We start from the raw sequence: 21,570 nt of genomic DNA on the forward strand, positions 1-21,570 counted from the left end.
TCTATTTCATTATATATGCGTTGAATTTCCTTGTTCAAATTCCTATTGTTTGTTGTTGTTTTTTCTATATTATTTATGTTTTAATTACTTTGTTTTATATTTTCCATCTCACAACAGTTCCATCTGATATACCTTGTTATCTAGTATGAAATCTCTCAATATTTACTTTATATTATTTTATATTCGTTTCATTTTTAAAATCTGTGATAGATTCCATTCCTCATATCTAATTTTTTTTTTCAATTCTTGAGTGTTATTGTATTATTTTCTTTTATTAGTGCTACGAATTGCTATTATTGTTATTTCACATTGCCTTCTTTTGCCATTTATTATTATCAGTGATTTTATCTCTCTTCTTCTTTTTATTTATCAGTTTGTTTTTTTTTCAATTTCTCTTTTTTTGTATCAATAAATTTATTTCCATCTTGACATATTTTCTCACCTATTGTTTTGTTTAAGTTTTCATTCCTTTCTTCTATTATATCTATGATTTCATCAATTTTCTCATTAATAATTCGGCTTCCTTTCTTCTATTTTATTGTATATTGTTTGTTTTCTCATTTTTTTTCATCAATGTTTCTAATTATATCCAAATTTGTTTTTGCTTCAACTTTCATTTCAGCTGCCCGCATTCTGCTTATTGATATTTCTATCCATACTTTTATATTTAGATATAATTTCTACTTGACGGTTTAGTCGTCATATATTTATTATTTATTCATTTACTTTGAGCTATGTGCTAATTAGCTTTATTCCACGACAATTATTGCAATCATTGTTATTTCCTTTCTTTTCTTCTTCTAAAATTTTACTTACTTTAAAGGTATATCGTAACATGAGTTCTTGGTATGGATACATTTGTGTGGTTTAGTGAATTTAAATAGATTAGTTTAAACTTTAAAATTATATTGGCGATAGAAGAACTCACACAAAGTTTTTTTCAGGACTCTCGCCAGTGATAATAGAGAGATACCTGCCATGTATGTAAGTATTTTGGATTTCTCAAATCTGTTTGAATAAGAGGTGGTCGTTCTTTGTTTTTGATAGATACATAAACGGAATCATTTCAATTAGTATTTCTTCTTCAAAAAGCGGTGGTCGTTCTTTTTTCGTACAGAAACACGACCGTCACCATGAAGTGTTATGGGTAACATAGCTCAACCGCGTCGTTCAGACTTGGTTTCAACCCGGGCAGTCGCACCTGAGCTCTTACTGCAAACACTATGGGAGACTGCGAGTGTTTTCTGTTTCTTTCCAAACTCCATCGTTTCTACTGGTCTTCCTCATTCAAAAAGAGGTGGTCGTTCTTTTTTTTTGAATAGAAACATACACGGAATCATTTCTAATAGTATTTCTCCTTCAAAAAGCGGTAGTCGTTCTTTTTTCTAACAGAAACACGACCGTCACCATGAAGTGTTATGGGTAACATAGCTCAACCGCGTCGTTCAGACTTGGTTTCAACCCGGGCAGTCGCACCTGAGCTCTTACTGCAAACACTATGGGAGACTGCGAGTGTTTTCTGTTTCTTTCCAAACTCCATCATTTCTACTGGTCTTCCTCATTCAAATAGAGGTGGTCGTTCTTTTTTTTTTAATAGAAACATAAACGGAATCATTTCAATTAGTATTTCTTCTTCAAAAAGCGGTAGTCGTTCTTTTTTCTAACAGAAACACGACCGTCACCATGAAGTGTTATGGGTAACATAGCTCAACCGCGTCGTTCAGACTTGGTTTCAACCCGGGCAGTCGCACCTGAGCTCTTACTGCAAACACTATGGGAGACTGCGAGTGTTTTCTGTTTCTTTCCAAACTCCATCGTTTCTACTGGTCTTCCTCATTCAAAAAGAGGTGGTCGTTCTTTTTTTTTGAATAGAAACATACACGGAATCATTTCTAATAGTATTTCTCCTTCAAAAAGCGGTAGTCGTTCTTTTTTCTAACAGAAACACGACCGTCACCATGAAGTGTTATGGGTAACATAGCTCAACCGCGTCGTTCAGACTTGGTTTCAACCCGGGCAGTCGCACCTGAGCTCTTACTGCAAACACTATGGGAGACTGCGAGTGTTTTCTGTTTCTTTCCAAACTCCATCGTTTCTACTGGTTTTCCTCATTCAAAAAGAGGTGGTCGTTCTTTTTTCGTACAGAAACACGACCGTCACCATGAAGTGTTATGGGTAACATAGCTCAACCGCGTCGTTCAGACTTGGTTTCAACCCGGGCAGTCGCACCTGAGCTCTTACTGCAAACACTATGGGAGACTGCGAGTGTTTTCTGTTTCTTTCCAAACTCCATCATTTCTACTGGTTTTCCTCATTCAAAAAGAGGTGATCGTTCTTTTTTCGTACAGAAACACGACCGTCACCATGAAGTGTTATGGGTAACATAGCTCAACCGCGTCGTTCAGACTTGGTTTCAACCCGGGCAGTCGCACCTGAGCTCTTACTGCAAACACTATGGGAGACTGCGAGTGTTTTCTGTTTCTTTCCAAACTCCATCATTTCTACTGGTTTTCCTCATTCAAAAAGAGGTGGTCGTTCTTTTTTCGTACAGAAACACGACCGTCACCATGAAGTGTTATGGGTAACATAGCTCAACCGCGTCGTTCAGACTTGGTTTCAACCCGGGCAGTCGCACCTGAGCTCTTACTGCAAACACTATGGGAGACTGCGAGTGTTTTCTGTTTCTTTCCAAACTCCATCGTTTCTACTGGTCTTCCTCATTCAAAAAGAGGTGGTCGTTCTTTTTTTTTGAATAGAAACATACACGGAATCATTTCTAATAGTATTTCTCCTTCAAAAAGCGGTAGTCGTTCTTTTTTCTAACAGAAACACGACCGTCACCATGAAGTGTTATGGGTAACATAGCTCAACCGCGTCGTTCAGACTTGGTTTCAACCCGGGCAGTCGCACCTGAGCTCTTACTGCAAACACTATGGGAGACTGCGAGTGTTTTCTGTTTCTTTCCAAACTCCATCATTTCTACTGGTTTTCCTCATTCAAAAAGAGGTGGTCGTTCTTTTTTCGTACAGAAACACGACCGTCACCATGAAGTGTTATGGGTAACATAGCTCAACCGCGTCGTTCAGACTTGGTTTCAACCCGGGCAGTCGCACCTGAGCTCTTACTGCAAACACTATGGGAGACTGCGAGTGTTTTCTGTTTCTTTCCAAACTCCATCATTTCTACTGGTTTTCCTCATTCAAAAAGAGGTGGTCGTTCTTTTTTCTAACAGAAACACGACCGTCACCATGAAGTGTTATGGGTAACATAGCTCAACCGCGTCGTTCAGACTTGGTTTCAACCCGGGCAGTCGCACCTGAGCTCTTACTGCAAACACTATGGGAGACTGCGAGTGTTTTCTGTTTCTTTCCAAACTCCATCATTTCTACTGGTCTTCCTCATTCAAATAGAGGTGGACGTTCCTTTTTTTTAATAGAAACATAAACGGAATCATTTCAATTAGTATTTCTTCTTCAAAAAGCGGTGGTCGTTCTTTTTTCGTACAGAAACACGACCGTCACCATGAAGTGTTATGGGTAACATAGCTCAACCGCGTCGTTCAGACTTGGTTTCAACCCGGGCAGTCGCACCTGAGCTCTTACTGCAAACACTATGGGAGACTGGGTGTGTTTTTTGTTTCTTTCCAAACTCCATCATTTCTACTAGTCTCCCTCATTCAAATAGAGGTGGTCGTTGTTTTTTTTAATAGAAACATAAACGGAATTATTTCTACCCTTATTCCTGACTTAGAAAGAAGTGGTTGTTTTTATTTTCGATGTTTTGAGAATTAATTCATCATTTAGTAACTAATAGGATTTTAGCAGATCGTGGAATAGGCCTACAGGGGAAACCACGTTAAAAAAAACGCGCCGAGTATACTACCTCGAAGGTGGTGCGGAAAAGTATACATAAAAAACCTTTTTCTCAACATTTTTTTTCGTTGCATCCTGCAAACTTAAACTCGCAGGAGAAAAGTTGAAGTATTTTTCTGGTAAGTACATGATCTCCAATTTTTGTGGGATATTTTGCTTGAAAACGTGCTTCTACGGATTTTTAAGGCTGATTTTTCACAAAGAAGTCTTTTCGCCAACATTCCATGATTCAATGAACTTTTCATAAAGTTTTATTTGTTTCTGAGGTCGAAGATGATTGATTATTTTTTTAGTGAGTAATTTCCATTTTCTTAATAGCTTATATTACTTATAGTCTGGATTTAAAATTACTAAATTATCACTTTAGACAGATTCCAGTATCTTTGACATGCTTTATTATCTCTATCTCTGATAAGATATATGATAATAAAGGTGCCAAAAAAATATAAAGCGCTTTACTGGTTGCATAACAAAAAATAGGTATGTAACCAGTATAACTTAGTGCATATTAAATGATACAGGCGAGATCATATATGCAATTAACATAACAATACAGAGTATCGTTAGTTGCATACTAACCAGGCTAAGAACGCATAATAGTTAATTTTCAAGTAAAAAAAATTGTAGCTAGACAATATAACAGTAACGTAAAGTGTAAAATTTTCTAATATACAACTCAAAACAGCTTAGCTTTGCTTTTTAAAAAGCACAAAATATACAAAAACCAGTTTTAAAAGGTCACTTAAGTTGGCCAAGTAGTAGTGACAAAGTGCCCTGTTTTTTTAGAAAGCAAGTAAAAAGGAAAATAGGTAATATATTTTAGGGTTTCAGCCTTACATTTAATTACTCTATGCAAAAAAGCCTACTTATTTAAAACGTCTGGGTGTTTACCTGTAATTTTTTAAAGGAATTGTAATTCCTTCCTCTGCTTCTTTTTTCATAAAGTTACTAACGTTATGTACAATTTCTCGTCCCTGGCTATGTACAACAACACTTTGTTTTCCGACCTTTTTCAGCAACATAATTCAATTAAAAGATATTAAAGTATCATAAAACTTTTATTTTAAACAAATGGTTATTTATATTAGCACGACACAAAATACAAACAAACTGTAAACAACTACAAATAGCTCTAATAATTGAAACCGAATAACAGGACGAGTAAACTATCCGCAATATATATATATATATATATATATATATATATATATATATATATATATATATATATATTTACCCCTTTCCGATTTCACTCATGAAATCGGGCAACATCGGAAAAAGACTGCCAATAATAAAGTATCTATGTAAACGAGACCGCTTCTGTTCAATTTCTAATTTAAATCATGCAAAAACCGCGCACGTTACCACTCCATTTAACAAAACATGTTATACACAATAAGAATATGGAATACTTGTAAGCACGCCAATGTAGTAAAAATTCAGTGAATAAAAGGGTTGAGAATATTCTCACGCTCTTTGACAGGTATGACGTGCCTGTGTTTTTCTTATTTGATTCGTACTTTACCTAAATTACTTTATTTATGAAAGTATTACAATTTGATTATTTTTTTATCCTAGTACTATTGAATTTGATGTTTCGCTGCACACTTGTATTTTAGTTGATATTTATTCCGTATATAAAGGTTATCTATGATATTGACACTGTTGACATTAAACTAGAAATGTATATTTTTTTTAAATAAAGTACATAGCGTTAAAATGTAAACAATACTACATTATCGTATTTATAATAATCTACTGAATAATTAATAAGGTGAATCTTTTAAAATGTCAGTCAATCAAATCGTAGCGAATAACAAGTTATCAAAAAATAAAAGAGGGCAAATGACACGACCATCGAGTGGAATTATTGAATCCGATCTTTATACAGGGTTTCGCTCAGATATTGAAAATGACTCTATCAGCCCTTCTTACAAAAATCGTTTATATAATCTATTTAGGCAAATAGAAAAAGAATTCGATTTGCTGTATCAGGAAAATCAAACATGTAAGTTTTAAAACTAGTTACTTTACATATTTATAATATGTACTTGTAAGCAATAAGCGTTTGTATAAACTTTTATTTTCAGTACAGTGCATTTTTCACTTGTATATTATTAATTTTTCAGTGCATGAAAAGATCGAGCTTCTAAATGAAAAATTGGAAAGAGATACTTATGAGAAAACAGAAAGCGTTGATTTGGATTCAAATATATCCAAAGTTTTAAGCAAAAAATGTAAGCACATCCTCTAAATACTGAAATAGTTTTTAGTCACATCTATTAATTATATCCAATCATTAAATAATTTGTTTCCAGTTAGTACAACAAATCCTAAAAATAAAACAGCCCATAAATTAAAAGCTCAAACAAGTAAGATTGTTTCGAGCTTCAAAGCACCACAATTTGGCTGTGCATTGTTAAGGGAGTATATAGGACATAAAGATGGTATCTGGGAAGTTTCAGTAGCAAGGCCAGGAATACCTGTTGTAGGAACTGCATCAGCCGGTAAGTTGAATCTAATGAAAAAATTTCTCCAACAGCTACTTCATGGAGTATTCATTTCCTTGAATAACTAATAATAATGTATGTGAAGTTTTATTTACAAATTGAATATTTTTACATGATAATTCAATCTTTTTTATTACATGGACCAAAAATTTCAATCCAATCCTGATGATTTATTCACAATTACCATTAATGTTAGTATTGTGAATTTAGGCAGTAAATTGAATATTATTTGTATACAGATCATACGGCATGTTTATGGAGTATAGAAAATTCGAAATGTCTTTTACAATATCAAGGTCACATAGGTTCAGTCAATTCAATTAGATTCCATCCCGCCAAAGATCTAGTTCTAACTGGTAGCGGAGATTGTTCTGCACATATTTGGCAAGCTGCTCTCAACTGGGATATTCCAGTAAGTATATAATTAGAACTAAATTGAGCCTCATTGTTATTGGAAATTGGAGTGACTGAAATATTATTTGGGGGACGCATTTTCCAGAAAGGACATTCATCAGAAGAAGAGCTAGAAGGCGACGATCTGGATGAAAAATCAGAATTTAATAAAGTTTCAACGTTACGAACGCCTTTTCAAGAATTAACCGGGCACACAGGTGCTGTTTCTTCTGCAGAATGGTTAGCTGGAGCAGATCAAATTATAACTGCATCATGGGATCGACTTGCCATTTTGCACGATGTGGAAACTGGTTCTATTGTAACGACATTAACTGGTAAATATATTTTTAGCATACAAAAGTACATTTTAGTTTAAAATATTCTTTGATATTTTTTTTCTAAATATTGCTGTAAGGTTCTTTTTTTTTCTATCATTTGCTAAGCTTAATATTTACTTTTCTTTCAATTCCTAATGATTTTCACTAGATTCTTCAATATTTAGTAGTAGAATAGCAGAATTTAAGATCCCTCTACACCATATTCAGTCTGCTTAGTTTATTATGATGTCAAGGTTATAATAATTTTTTTCTTACATAAATTTGTTCAACTGAAAAACCTTTTCTTTGAATTTGTACTATGATCCACACTTGGAGGAACAGACTCAATGTTTAATAAGGAAAATATCGAAAAAATCAGCTTTTATGGGAATTGGTAGCCATCATAATTAGTGTGTACGATATACAAAACTATTAGATTTGAGAAGGAGAGGAGAAAAGGAAATAAACAAATTAGCAGTAGATGGAATTGGTAGAAAGACAATCAAAAAGAAGTAACATAACAATTGATAAAGGATTTTTATAAAAGTAATAAAAAAGGTATTAATTAATAAAATAGACTCTAAAAATGAAAATATTAAAATTGATTAAGACAGAAAGCAAGGGTATAATAAGGACCAGAACTCTCATTTAGAACCTAAAAAATTAAAATGCAACTTTACTTAAAAGTTATTTAAAGGATTTTTTTGTCCATTAAGCTTCAAGGTGTTATAATAAACAGCATAATAGATTGGTGGGGTTGTTTATCGCATTAAATAAATTCTTTATCAACTACTTTTAGGTCACGATCAGGAACTTAATAACGCTTCGACGCATCCTACTCAAAAGTTGGCGGTCACTTCGTCGAGAGATACGACGTTCAGATTGTGGGATTTCAGAGAAAATGTCCATTCAGTTTCCGTATTTCAAGGACATGCTGAGTAAATAAATTAAAAGTGTATTTGGAATTTATTTTTTTAATAATTTTTCAGGAGTGTTACTTCGGCCGTTTTTACACGCGAAGATAAAGTAATATCCAGTTCGGATGATCGAACAGTAAAAGTATGGGATTTGCGTAACATGCGTTCACCTGTAGCTACAATTCGTGTGGAATCATCGGTAAATCGTCTTAGTGTATCGATTAATGGTGTAATTGCAATTCCCCATGACAACCGTCATATTAGATTATTCGACATATCCGGCCAGCGTTTGGCCCGATTACCTCGTTCCAGTCGACAAGGACATAATAGAATGGTTACTAGTGTCGCTTGGGCGGAAGATTTTGTTTTCGGGGTGAATTTATTTACAGCTGGTTTCGATAGGAAAGTATTGGGTTGGTCGGTGCAATCCATGAAGGATTGATCATTGAATCAAGTTTAGATTTAATGTAACGCACTTGTCATTTATGCTCTCAAATTATCTGAATTTTCTATTAACATTAGTTTATGTAGGGGATGTGTGACCGTGATGGTATTCTTAATGAAAAATCCAAATACTTAAATTCTAGTTGGATATCTTCAAAATTCGTTTTTATCAATTAATTCAGCCAGCTTAATTCTTTAAGAAATTCTACTTCAATTTGAAAAATCAGTCATAATGCCATTTTATTTAAATTGTAGTTTGTATACAATCATAACAAGATATAGTGCCAAAAAGGGCACATCTCAACAATATTGATAATTCTGTAAACAAACTACTTACATTCTTGCCATTTTTCTTTTAACTTCATGATTCCGCGCTCAGAAAATTTCTGGTCCTTATCAGCAAAAAACTGAACCAGACGCGATTGAAAGTCATCGTCGTTTGTAAAATTTTTGACCAATCGAACAATTTTGCAAACTTAGAAATAAATGGTAATCAGTATCAGCAAAAAAACCTCTCACCATTTAGGCCCCTGTACCGCCCATTTTATAAATTTCAATAATACAACAATTATTTTGTTACTATTTCATTCTATTTTCTCCCATCTATTTTTTTTTAAATTGTGCCCAGAATATTCAAAATATGAGAAAAAACTGGTTGATCCGTTAATCAGAAATTTGGGAGGGAAAAAGCTTGAAAATATTTCTGGTGGAGTGAAGTAGATGTACGATAAAGAAATAATAAATTGACTTGTACTGAAGAAATTGTTTTTAAGTAAAATGACAAAATGGTTTTATAATTGGATCATTAATCATTGAATATTATTTATTTGATCCTTGAGCGACCCTTCAATTGTAGGCACTAATCTAATTTGTACTAAAAACACATGCTACACACATTGTTTACACCATTAATCAAGATTTCAATTTCATGGTCCTTCGAGCCGGATATGTCATAACTAACTAATGGTTCAAAGGGTTAGTCAGTGTAATAGTGATAGTAAACAATGTATTGAGTATGAATCTCACCAACATATTTCTTAATTTCACTTTTAATCTAATCTTGTTACATTCTTACTACATCATAAAACCAAAGTATTTTATTCCGTATTTAAAAATTATTATGGTTCATTTTCCTCAAGATCTATCGGTCTGTCAAATGCATTTATTACTTAGCTATAAGAATAAAAAATTTTGACCCACAGTTTTAAATAATTTTTTTCTACTAATCTAGGTTTGACTAGAGTGTGATATTTGTAATATTAAAAAAAACTTTCTATGTAACTAACTAAATATTTTCGTTATTTATTTTTCTGGTTTTTGTAATTGTTATAATTTGGTTGTTATGCAAATATAAACTATAAAATTACAACCATTCGTTTTATTTCAACATACATCAAATTATAATTATAAATACAAGTTCCCAGTATCCATCGACATAAACTGCTACATAATACTACTTAATGAGTTTTGAAGGACAATTTATTATATTTGGCGCAGGTAACTGTTGTTTTTTTATCAAGGCTTCGTGGACAAAGGTGACATCTTCCAATTTCCGTCTTAGATTTTTTGTCTGCGGTTTCTTCATTTAACATTGATGGTTTTAAATTTAAACTTTTCTTTTAGGCAATGTGAATAAAATCGTCTGTCTGTTTGGGTCCTAGGACATTAGAAATGTTCTACAACATCCTCGATATTAATCACCATATAGAGATTCGGGGCATTTATACTTGCAACATTGGGAATATCGAGAAATACTGTCAAGGGTCAACATCTACTGTTTATTGACCGTATGACGTACACATTTTGTCGACTACATCCACTCCAAACTTGCTATGATTGTAGTCTATGATAAAGTCAGGTTTCAATGTTGATGCAAATTTTCATTTTCCTAGCATCTACATATGGCCCTTGTATTTTTAACACCAAGTTAGGAGGTCTGGTTCTTAACCATAGAGATGGAATTTTATTCAACTGTCACCTCACTTTTACCCATAAAATATAAATTGCAGATTCTGATTAATCAGTAGAACTTTCTTCATCTGTGGCTATTTATTCTGTTTCAGTATCATGTTCACTATTTTAATCAGACTCTGCATAGACCTCATCTTCCTCCACTCCAATCTCTTCCAACCATTTCTTCCACTGTTCGGGATACCTATTACCCATTCTATAACAAAATTATAAATCAGATGTAATATATTTTTGAAATTTTTTTTATTTTTAAACCTGTGTATTCTATATTTCAGTTCTAACTAACTGGATCCAAGTTAGTCGCACTATTTCAGAAACCATAAGGAAAACCTACAACAGTGCTGTCTTGTTACCCTCCACTCCTTTACTACAAGCGAAGACGTATTCTCTGGAGTATTTAAAATACCCCACCAAAAAGTATAGACAAAAAATTGATAAACCAAATAAAGGTTATTAAAAAGGAAAACATCGTAGATGAAATGATTAGGAGACAGGAAGGAATGTAAACATTTATTAAAAGAGGACCTGAAAAGGTCTTCAAAATGTGCATATTTATGTGACGTCCCCAGTCCCATTTTAAATTGAATCCTTTGGATGCATAAATTTATGGTTAATCTTGCCAAATCAGTGTTAATTAATTAAGACAAAAAAATGTTGAATATTTATTGATCCAACCAATCTGTGAGATAAGTACAAGCTTTAGGATTAATTAGACCTGTATCAGCACATCTATGAGCAACTGGACACACGCCACATGTAGTTTTGACAATACCAGGAGAATTTAAGAACCTATTAGTAGCTTTGTATAGATAAGAACCGTTTGCTGCTACAATTCTTTCAGCATTGTTATCTAAAACTACAGTATACAAAATGCTTTCTATGTCATCTATAGAAAGTGAAATTTTACTAATTCCCAATTCTGAAATGAATTTATGAACATCACTTGCGGTAGCATAACTACGATTCCTTATTAAAAGAGGACCTTCAGATGTTTTAGTAGATTCTTCCAATTTTTCAACTAAAAATCTATGACACTGTTGGCTTAGAACATCTACAAATTCAGATTCAAAGTCTTGATCTTGATACCAGGCGCCACCTGTTACAGTACTATCTGGTTCCAAATCATATAACATATAAACTTTCTTTTTGCTAGCCTAAAATATTCAACTACGATATTATTTTATATTAAATATAAAAGATTATCACTAACCGATACAGATTTTACAGACTTTATAAGTTTTTTTGTTTCTAAACTTTTTAATACTTTATTCAATTGGGTCATATTTAAATTAGAAGAATATCTAATATCCCTTATCCAAATCCCTTTATTTCCTGCTTCTTCTATTATTTTATACACTACTTTTTCTTCACTATCTGCTCCTTTCACAGTTGTTTTTTTTGTTGGATCCTTGTATTTGTAAAGAAGATTATCTTTAGTTTTAAACAACTCGAAAGTTCTAAAAGAAAATTATTATGCACATACAATAAGGGCGATAAAATATAATATTTACCCATTTCTCAAACATTTATTAATGATTACTGTAATTTCTGTAAGTGGTATGTCAGGCATATGTTTTTTTATGTCTTCATTCGATATACCTTCTGCATTTGCTTTTGCCAGTTCAAGTAAAAGATTTTCGGTTTCATCATTTTCAGTTACATTGCCATTTTGATGTTCTTCTGTACTCATGATTTGTTTTTTAACTTATTGTTTTAACAAATTAATTAAGACTTTGGCAGTAAATACCGTCTCTTTGCTATAGCTTTGTTTTCTTCATTGTAAAGTTCTATTATTCTAGGATAATCCACTCAATTTCTGTTAGAATTGTTTACAGTGTTCAATTTTAAAACTTGAATGTTTTCCTTTGCAAACTCGCAATCACATAACCTATTTATCCACATGCAGTTACTTGTCAAGGTTGGTAGATGATAGGTTACCCGGTAACTTGTCCAATGTACTTGACGTTATCTGTTGAAAACCGACATTCAGGAATATAGCAATGGCACGGTTTTCGTCGATTTGTTCGACCGTTTTTAAGGATAAATATAAAACCGCATATATTTATATTCAGAAAGAATATATCCAACAGTATATAGGGTGTTTCATTCCAAATTTAATTTATTATATAATTTTGTGTGTATGATATTGTTGTTTGTTTCAAGTTCGTATCTATTTTTTATATCAAAGTAACCCAGTTAACATGATGCCAGGTTTATTTTATGGTTATTCCAAATACCTGTTCAGTCTTAATTATAATTATATTTAATAATATTAATTCTTCTTGTATAATAAATGCATAATAATCTTGTTAGATGTATCTTTATAAACAACCAACGCAAATAGTAAGATTTTTATCTTTAGTTTGGTGGAACTAAAGCGAATCAGTTGGTAACACAGAACGTACCTTTGTGCATATATGTAATACTCGTTATTAAAATAAAGTATTACATACATACTTATTATTAAAATATTACATATATGCCCTTGTGTATGTTTTGTGGCTGGTAAACACTTTCGGATTGTTATAATGCGCATACTTGAGTATGAGCCGATTCAGGGCGTTGATTTATCGCAAACGTAACCAATAAATGGTTAGCAAAAAATTAAGAACTGAGCTAACCGCGAACGACAATTATGAAAGTGCGCATGCGATCGGTCTCTTTTCAAAATCAGCTTTGTTCAAGGCTCTGCACATTTCTTCACGTTGTAGTCTATGGTATGTCGAGGTATTTTTGCGTAGACTATGAAGACTTGCGATTACAGCACGAGTTTAAGCCTATATTTCTTTGGTTTTACCCATTTGAAATCTTATTAGTCTGAATTTGCGAGAACGAAAACAGACTGAGAGTTGAAGAATAATAAACAAATCAACGGTACCTGCAAGTTTGTACTTGTCGCACTCAACGGCAAAATATAAATATGCGCTCTCATAAAGTAAGCAAATAAGGAACACTGCTATATTTAGTTTGGAAGACATTCTGCTAGACAATATAAAATAGTTATAGTGTATTTTTTTGAAATTGAATGAATGGTTTGTAGGATCGGCAAAAATTAAGATAATAAAGATGCGAAATAAAGTATTTTTGCAAACTTTATTGTTCTCATAAAGTATAGAGTATATTTAACTGAAATATCCTTTCTTACTTTATTATAAAATACGGGTGGCAACCTTAGACCTCAAGTACTACTACATGGTGATTAAAAGGTAATTTTTTAATAGTTAAAAAACCAAAACCATTTAAATAAACATCTAGTGTTTTCTTTATTTCCAAATTACTTATTTTTTTATATCACTCAGTATATTTTCTCCAAAATTAGAAATCAAAGTTTGAACATTTTTGTTGAAAGATTTAATCTGTATTTCTGTGAGATTATCTATGTTTTCTTCATCTATCAAAGAATCTTGATTTTTGCAGATTTCGCAAGAGCCTAGACTTATATTTTCTAATAAACCATGTGTTTTTTCATCTGATGCCATAAGTTTTGATTCTGCTCTAAAACATACGAGTATTTTAACTTTTGCAAATTGCAAATTCTAACTTTATATTAGCATGTAATGTTGATTTGGTTTTAAAACAAATTACATTAAGATTCCTTTGTATTTTCCCAATAGAAACCCGTTTTTAAAGCCTTCTTCAAAGCCTCTATCAAAACTTTCTTGAAAATTGCTATCACGTCCTGCTGAAATGCCTTCTCTTAATCCTTCCTAAAATTAACATTATTAAAAAATGCATACTTAAACAATTTTTTGTATACTTTTTTCGAAGCATTTTCTATCTTCTTGGATGTCTGTAAAATCTGTTTCATTTCATCGTCCATTCCAACATTCAAATATAAAGGTTTATCGTATTGACACTTTAATATTAGGTTATAAGCCTTCACCAAATCTTCTTTTTTTAATTTTATATTACTGGAGGTAGCGTTAAATTTTCTTGAATAATTTCACTGTTTTTTATTTATTATAAACTGTAATTTTGTCGAATGAATATTTCAACTATACGTCATGTTTTTTTCAAAGTGAAAGAAAACACTAGTAGATTGAAATAAGCAAAACCGAGAAGTTTATATTAGGAATATTTCCTGTCTCTACTAAAAAATTTATGAATTTCACCCTTCTCTTTTTGGGTACTGTATGTTTCTTTACGCTTAAAGCATTTAAATAATTGGATTAATCGCGAAAATCCAGAATTTTTCCGTGTTATCCATGAAACGTGTAAATTCGCCAATTCATTGTATTCCCCTCCTCCAAATTATTTGTTGACAATTTTAAGTATTAAAACTCAAGTTCGCCACAATTTATGTTAGTTTTTATATCTAAACTAGTTTGTAATAACAAAAATCAAAAAGAAATAGTTTTTTCTTCAGGTACAATTATTTAATAACAGCATTAATAATAAAATATGAAAAACGTTGGATTAAGCCCTTGTGATCCTAGTTCATTTTCCAGACCAGGTAATAATGCCATTAATTTTAATTATATCTCTAAAGATATAATATTTCAGACCAAGTTATTGTTACGGACATATTTTTAAACTTGAATATTCATTTCAACTCAAAGACTTTGAATGGCCACACCATTTTATCAGTTGAAAAAATTCAAGAAGAATGTAACGAATTGGTAAGTATGTTATCAATTATACCATTTGAGATTTAATTGGAAATTTTTATGGTTATACTTTTTTAATATATTGAGTGATATTTACTGCTAGGTAATATTTTATAATACTTTTAAAATATTAATTTTAATAATCCACGGAAATACAGTTTTTCGATTGAATTGAATACTTTCTAATTATTATTATTTTAGACCCTCGATGCATTCAAACTTAAAATATCCTCAATATGTGAGGTGGATACCAAGGAAAAGTTGGAGTATCAATTATCGGATCACCTGGAGGATTTTGGATCCAAATTAATTGTACAGTTACCTAAGACGGAAGCTAACAGGTATGTTCATTACTTTGTAAAATATATTGTCTGCTAGTTAATATATTTACTAAATGTTGAAGCTGATGAATTGGTCTTTTGCTGACATTGTTGTTAAAGTTTTTATTGTGCTTTTTTGCTGGACTTCATCAACTATTTGGCTACAAAAAAACTTAAATCTAATGTTTCATTCAGATCTTTATAAGGTGATGAAAGATTAAAACTTTTATCTAATTATATTAATGTCGGTATTGAATTTTTACTGGTGGTAACTTTTAAGATTTCACAAATTAGAGTAGGGGTTCAAAAATTTGTAGGGAATTTGTAGATGACAATATAAATAGCATTGATTTAGTGACTATAAATTGTTAGTTGCTGGTTTAATTTGCTTGGGCTTCAGATATAGTAATATTTTCTATTCCAATTATAGACAATATAAATATTAGAGATGTAAAATTCTCTGTAATAATCCTTAGGGAGAATATTCTTCTAAGCATTATTTATAAAACGAATATCCCTCCAAATATTTTATGTAGTAATTATATAAGAACAGTGAGCTGAAGATATAAAAGTTAAGGATTGTACATTATGAAATTTTGAAAATATGAAGTTTTGAACCGAAAAAACTATGAAAAAAATATAAACTTTCTATATAAATATGAAATAAAAATGAAATATTCCAATGTCAAGGTCATAGTAGAGTTGTAACCCAAAAGATAGTATTATCAAATTATGTTTAAAAAAGTTTAGTTGAATTTGTCAGCTTCTTAAACGAGTTATAAATTTATTTTCCATTATTTTTCTTTTGTAATATAAAATTTATATTAAAAACTTGATCTTTGAGGAATTTAAATGGTTTTATTTTAGAGTGTATAATTGAAGAAATAGCTAGCAAAAAGTATTTTGCAATTGAATAAAATCTTAAGAATCATCATTTAAAGAAAATTCTTGAAGCCTTGAATACCTAGATATAATTTTAAATTTCTTATTTCTCAGACCTTTTATATATATTATTGTTTTTAAATCATCTCTAATAAATTTTGTATTAAAACGATTAAATATAAACACGAACATTTAAATGTTATTTCAGCTTTAAAATTTGTATTGAATATGAGACTTCTCCAGAGGCTAGTGGTCTTCAGTGGCTATCTCCACAAGCAACTTCAGGCAAGAAACATCCATTTTTATTTAGTCAGTTCCAAGTAAGTATTCCCCACAATATCTTAATATTTGATATTTCCAGCACTATATAAAAGAAAAAAACTTTCACAGCAGTAGACTAAAGGTTTTAATTTTTTTAGCCCACACATGCAAGATCAGTTTTACCCTGTCAAGATACTCCATCCGTTAAACAGACATACAAAGCTACAGTGAGTATCATAATAAAACAAAGTTTTGATTTAAAATATATATTACACAACTGGATAAATCTCACAATTTAATATTATTTTTTATATTTAGATATTAGCTCCAAAAGACATGACGGTGCTAATGTCTGCAATTAAAGAAGATTCGACTCTTGTAGAAGATAATAAACAATCAAATTTCAATCAAACGGTTCCAGTGCCTTCATATCTTATAGCTCTGGCAGTAGGATCATTAGAATCCAGAAAATTAGGACCACGTTCTCACGTTTGGGCTGAAAAGGAGATTATTGAAGATTGTGCTTATGAGTTTGCTTTAACTGAGCACCAGTTAAAGACTGCTGAGGAAATATGCGGACCCTATGTTTGGGGAGTTTATGATTTGTTGGTGTTGCCTCCCAGCTTTCCCTATGGGGGAATGGAAAATCCATGTTTGACTTTTGTTACACCAACTTTATTGGTAAGGTATTTGAATTCAATTCATATGATTTGTTAATTTCTTGTAAAAAGCTCAAGTTGATTATTTTATCATTATAAGGTGTCTTTTATTTGATTTATAATATGCTTTTATTTTAGGCTGGTGATAGATCGTTAGCAAATGTTATAGCACATGAAATAGCGCACAGTTGGACTGGAAATTTAGTAACAAATAAAACGTTTGAACATTTTTGGTTAAATGAAGGATTCACAATGTTTGTCGAAAGAAAGATTATTGGAAAATTAACATCTGCCCAAATGCAAGATTTTGATGCATATGCGGGGGTTAGTGATCTAGAAGAGGCTGTGAGTCTACATTTTTCTCATAACTTTATTTATATAATTGGTTTAGTTTGTCTTTTTATAGAAATGATATAAATGATATTTTCTTAAAGATTTCAGTGCTAGGAGCTGATAATCCTTTAACAAATTTGGTTGTCGATTTAAGAGGAATACATCCAGATGAGGCATTTTCGACGGTTCCGTATGAAAAAGGACAGACTTTTCTTAGATATTTGGAAAGTTCTGTTGGTGGGCCAGGTAGAGATTTACTATAAACCTTTTTTCATTTCATTTATTTTAAATCATTTTATCGTTTTGTAGGTACTCAAATACCATTAATGAATTGGTAATTTCTAAACCTGAAGGCTATAGAACACTTTCTTTATTTATTATTCCTAATTGTTTTAAATTATCTAGTTGGGCCTTGAGATTCGAATTATATACTTGGTGGTACCAAAAATGAAGTATGAGCATTAATTTATTATTTTGTAACTTCAGAAGTAAATACATTTTACTTTTTTGGAACGAAATAGAACAAATCATACCTATTTGTTGATTCTAAGGCCTCAATATACCTTAATCTTGCAATTTCCCCAAGAAAATTAGAATAATGATGAAAATAAAAATAAAAGAAAATGTGCTTAACATCAAGAACACTGTGTTTTTGAGGCTACCTCTCTTCTGTTTGTTATTTGATTGCTCTTCCAATATAGCTTTAGCTGGTTTCTTCTTGATCATTCTAGCAATGTGTTCAAACTATTTTAGCATGTTGTTTTCTATCGTTCCAGTTTTTTATTGAATATTCTTCTCTTAATGCTCCTTTTCTGATTTTTTTACATGTTATTCTATTCATTCTCCTAAGTTACTCCATCTCCATTGCTTGCATTTGGTATACTATCTTGTATACAGTCATTTTGGTTTTTCTGCTGATTTATTTTTTGCCTATGAACGACCTTGAAAGTACAATTTTGAGGTATTCTTGCTTTTCTAAAGTCATCTGCCGAGGCATCTTCTAACAATTCTACTTGGTTTAATATACAATATCCCATTCCTACTTTTTGGGATAATTTTTTGTTGCTTTAACTAAATCATCCACAACTATTATAAATAGAGAACTCAGTACACTCCATATCTTAGTTCATTTTTTATTATCAGTCTTCTAGTCTTTTGTCTGATTGAGGTTTTCTCAAACTGTTTGTTTTACTCAGTCAGAAGCTTTTTGTAGGTCTAGGAAGGCAATGTAAACTTCTTCTGTTCTGTTTTCTTTATTATTTGTTTAATTGTTAATACATTAATTATTTTTTTCCTAAACCCACTTTGGGCTTCGTCTAGTCTAGCTGATCCTCAACTAGTATCCTCAGCTTCTCTAGTACTAGACATAAAATCTGCAATCTTTCAATTCTTTTGTATGAACAGGATTGAAAGGTACTAGTCAAATTTCTTTTGTTTTTCATTTTGATTTTGGAAAAAGGTGTTTCTCCAAAGGGATTCCTTAAATCCATAATTGATAAAAACGAATTTATAGTATAATGTTTTTTTTGTTTTAGAAAAGTTTGAACCATTTTTAAGAGCCTATTTCGAAACATTCAAATACAAATCAATAGAAACATCAGATTTCCAGCAGTTCTTCGAAAGCTACTTTTCGACAGAGGAATCTATAAAAAACATTCCATGGCAAAAATGGTTACATACTCCTGGAATGCCTCTGTTGATTCCGGATTATGATAAATCTTTGGCGGTTGCTTGTGATGCGCTTTTAGAAAAGTTTCGTAAATGGACTGGCTACGAAATATGTCCCATTACTGCAGAAGTTACTGAGAAATTAATGCCAGAACAACGCATATATTTTTTACAAAAATTGTGCCAATCTGAAAAACAACCAATACACAAATTAAAAATTCTTGGCGATTTATTCTATATTCAGAAAATTAAAAACGCCGAAATTAAATTTCACTGGTTGAAGATTTGCTTGAAAGCCAGATGGGAAGAAAAAATACAAGAAGTTTTAGATTGGATTAATGTTGTAGGAAGGATGAAATTCGTCAGACCGTTATACAGGGAATTGTATCAATGGGAAGTTAGCAAAAATAGAGCTATAGAAAATTTTAAAGCTAATAAGAACCAGATGATGCATATTTGTACAATATCAATCGCAAAGGATTTAAAACTTGATTAATAAGTTTTTATATAAAAGTATTTATATTATATGTTACAGTATTGTTCGTGTTTTATTAAAAAAGACTATTTTATTATAATCGTTACGAGACTCATGTAACAATTGGACGCTCAAATAATACATATCGAAAACAAAATTAGAGTGTTAAATTTGCATATCATATATTAATGAACCCTTCAAGGTTAGGTTAGGTAAGGAGGTTGATCGAGGTAGAGCTGTAGATATAATATCAAAGTATAATAAAAAAATTCAGTTCCATGTAAACTTCAAATTCTGCTAATTGTTTCAACGCTCACTTTGACCCACTTATTGGCAAAGGTCCTGACTAACGCTCACGCCACGATCACAATGATCGTAGTCGCTATGTGGAATGCTCAAAAGTTATTTCAGATGCCGTGAACGCTTAGTGAAATGCACTAATGGTCCTTTCTACATGATAGACCAGCGGCTAAATGCGCTCAATTTACGGGCTCTATTTGTCTATGGTTTTTTAAGCTTTAAAAATTATTTATTCTCCCGTCTACTATTAACTCTCATGGACAGAGTGTAACATAGAACTAAATAAATTTGAAATAACGCACAAAAAAGTAATAAAACAAAACGGAATGAGCCAATCAGAACCTTGACGCATGCGCGTATAACATATATGATAGAACTAAGTTTGCATTTTTGTGGTGAGTGACATGAAAGTGATAAACATCATATCGTTCAGTTTGTATTTTGATGTTCGGTTAGGTTATTTCTCGAGAAATATGAATAACCTATAAAATTAATGTAAGTGGTTGAGTGAAATTAATTTTTTATGAGTAAATAATTACAATACAATACTGTATATTCTGATTTTGTTGTTTTCTAAATAATACTAAATTTATGTTTTTGACGCACGTAATATGCCCACTATGTTCACATGATGGCGGAAATGGAACGTCAAAATTATTTCAAAAATAAACAATACATTAAAAATAGTTATTTTCAATACATTAAATTTGATTTAAAAATAATGATTAGAAATTAAATAACAGTAACTATTATAAAAAAAATGGATAATCATATATTTAATATACCCAGTAAGTGTTGCCAACTAAGAAGAACAGCAACCGCATTCTATCAAACCTATTCAGAATTGTGCGCAAGCGTTGTGACTAGTAGAGAAGTGTATTGTAGAGTAGCTCCATCCCCCGGAAGATATAATTATTGCATTATCTGTCACCGATAATCACAGTGACATTAGGTAGGAAAATTGATTAAAGTGTATGCTTTTTCAGTGAACAAAAGTATACAACCTAAATTAAAGTTTCGTTAAATATTATACGGGTGAATACAAACTTGAGAGTTGAATGATTTTAATCGCGAAAATACTTTAACAACTTCTAAACACATGCGAAATTATAATATTTTTGATGAAGTCAACTTTATAATATACAGAATTAGAGTAAATATTTAAAGAAGTGCTGTATCAAGTTGACTATTACTGATAAGTGTAAACAAGGTGGATTCATACAAATTCCAATTTATAACAAGATATTTCCATTAAAAAATCGTTTATTCACAAATTTTCGTTATTTAAACGTGTATCATTGAACCTGCTTTAGATTTATTTTATTTATTTTCTAATTTTCACCAATTTGATGGTGGCTTCTTGATTGGCGATACCGTACATGTAGACTGGTTCCAACGACGCGTTACATAAACTTTCTTGAGAAATTTATTTGAAACTATTCGAGCAAATAAATAATATAACCTTTTTATCTATAATTATAATAAAGTTCTAGAGCAAGAAATAAAAAAAACCGCAGTGTCGAAGAACTTACCAGAATTAGAAAATTTGTGAAATATGCATAGGCGTACATAGAGACTTTCCGACAAATTTTTCCATTTGTAGACAAGTGTTATTTGTAGATAATATTTATTATTATTTAT

The 21,570-nt window shown here is 31.4% G+C and overlaps 4 protein-coding genes across 7 annotated transcripts; 2 read left to right on the forward strand and 2 right to left on the reverse strand.

Annotated features, from left to right (window-relative positions):
• The first annotated feature begins 4,557 nt into the window (after positions 1-4,557).
• On the forward strand, positions 4,558-9,822 carry LOC130446081 (WD repeat-containing protein 37). 3 transcript variants are annotated; one of them, XM_056782132.1, is made up of 8 exons: positions 4,558-4,681; positions 5,683-5,880; positions 6,002-6,109; positions 6,191-6,379; positions 6,622-6,794; positions 6,882-7,110; positions 7,892-8,030; positions 8,082-9,822. In XM_056782132.1, exons 2-8 carry the CDS (start codon positions 5,718-5,720, stop codon positions 8,449-8,451), a joined length of 1,371 nt encoding a protein of 456 aa, XP_056638110.1. In that variant the 5' UTR covers positions 4,558-4,681; positions 5,683-5,717; the 3' UTR covers positions 8,452-9,822. The 3 variants fall into 3 exon arrangements, with proteins under 3 accessions (XP_056638110.1, XP_056638109.1, XP_056638108.1); XM_056782131.1 differs by lacking the exon at positions 4,558-4,681 and adding an exon at positions 5,146-5,355; XM_056782130.1 differs by lacking the exon at positions 4,558-4,681 and having other exon boundaries at positions 5,160-5,880.
• LOC130446082 (probable DNA-directed RNA polymerase III subunit RPC6) lies at positions 9,730-12,395 on the reverse strand. Of its 2 annotated transcripts, XR_008910107.1 has the most exons (4): positions 11,936-12,395; positions 11,635-11,881; positions 10,680-11,578; positions 9,730-10,620 (listed from the first exon to the last, which is right to left on the reverse strand). XR_008910107.1 is itself a non-coding variant. In XM_056782135.1 (3 exons), the coding sequence occupies exons 1-3, from the start codon at positions 12,112-12,114 to the stop codon at positions 11,087-11,089; spliced, it is 918 nt and encodes a 305-aa protein (XP_056638113.1). In that variant the 5' UTR covers positions 12,115-12,395; the 3' UTR covers positions 9,930-11,086. The 2 variants fall into 2 exon arrangements, 1 of the variants encoding a protein (XP_056638113.1); XM_056782135.1 differs by having other exon boundaries at positions 9,930-11,578.
• Positions 12,396-13,490: 1,095 nt separating this feature from the next.
• LOC130446084 (uncharacterized) lies at positions 13,491-14,380 on the reverse strand. Its single transcript, XM_056782137.1, has 3 exons — positions 14,182-14,380; positions 14,010-14,131; positions 13,491-13,919 (listed from the first exon to the last, which is right to left on the reverse strand). The coding sequence occupies exons 1-3, from the start codon at positions 14,242-14,244 to the stop codon at positions 13,703-13,705; spliced, it is 402 nt and encodes a 133-aa protein (XP_056638115.1). The 5' UTR covers positions 14,245-14,380; the 3' UTR covers positions 13,491-13,702.
• Positions 14,381-14,383: 3 nt separating this feature from the next.
• On the forward strand, positions 14,384-19,693 carry LOC130446083 (leukotriene A-4 hydrolase). The gene is made up of 9 exons (XM_056782136.1): positions 14,384-14,877; positions 14,928-15,043; positions 15,233-15,372; positions 16,442-16,553; positions 16,653-16,721; positions 16,813-17,175; positions 17,292-17,498; positions 17,588-17,732; positions 19,022-19,693. The coding sequence occupies exons 1-9, from the start codon at positions 14,826-14,828 to the stop codon at positions 19,648-19,650; spliced, it is 1,833 nt and encodes a 610-aa protein (XP_056638114.1). The 5' UTR covers positions 14,384-14,825; the 3' UTR covers positions 19,651-19,693.
• Positions 19,694-21,570: the final 1,877 nt, after the last annotated feature.

This window comes from Diorhabda sublineata, chromosome 6 (genome assembly GCF_026230105.1).
Source record: "Diorhabda sublineata isolate icDioSubl1.1 chromosome 6, icDioSubl1.1, whole genome shotgun sequence".
Classification (NCBI taxonomy): Eukaryota; Metazoa; Arthropoda; class Insecta; order Coleoptera; family Chrysomelidae; genus Diorhabda; species Diorhabda sublineata.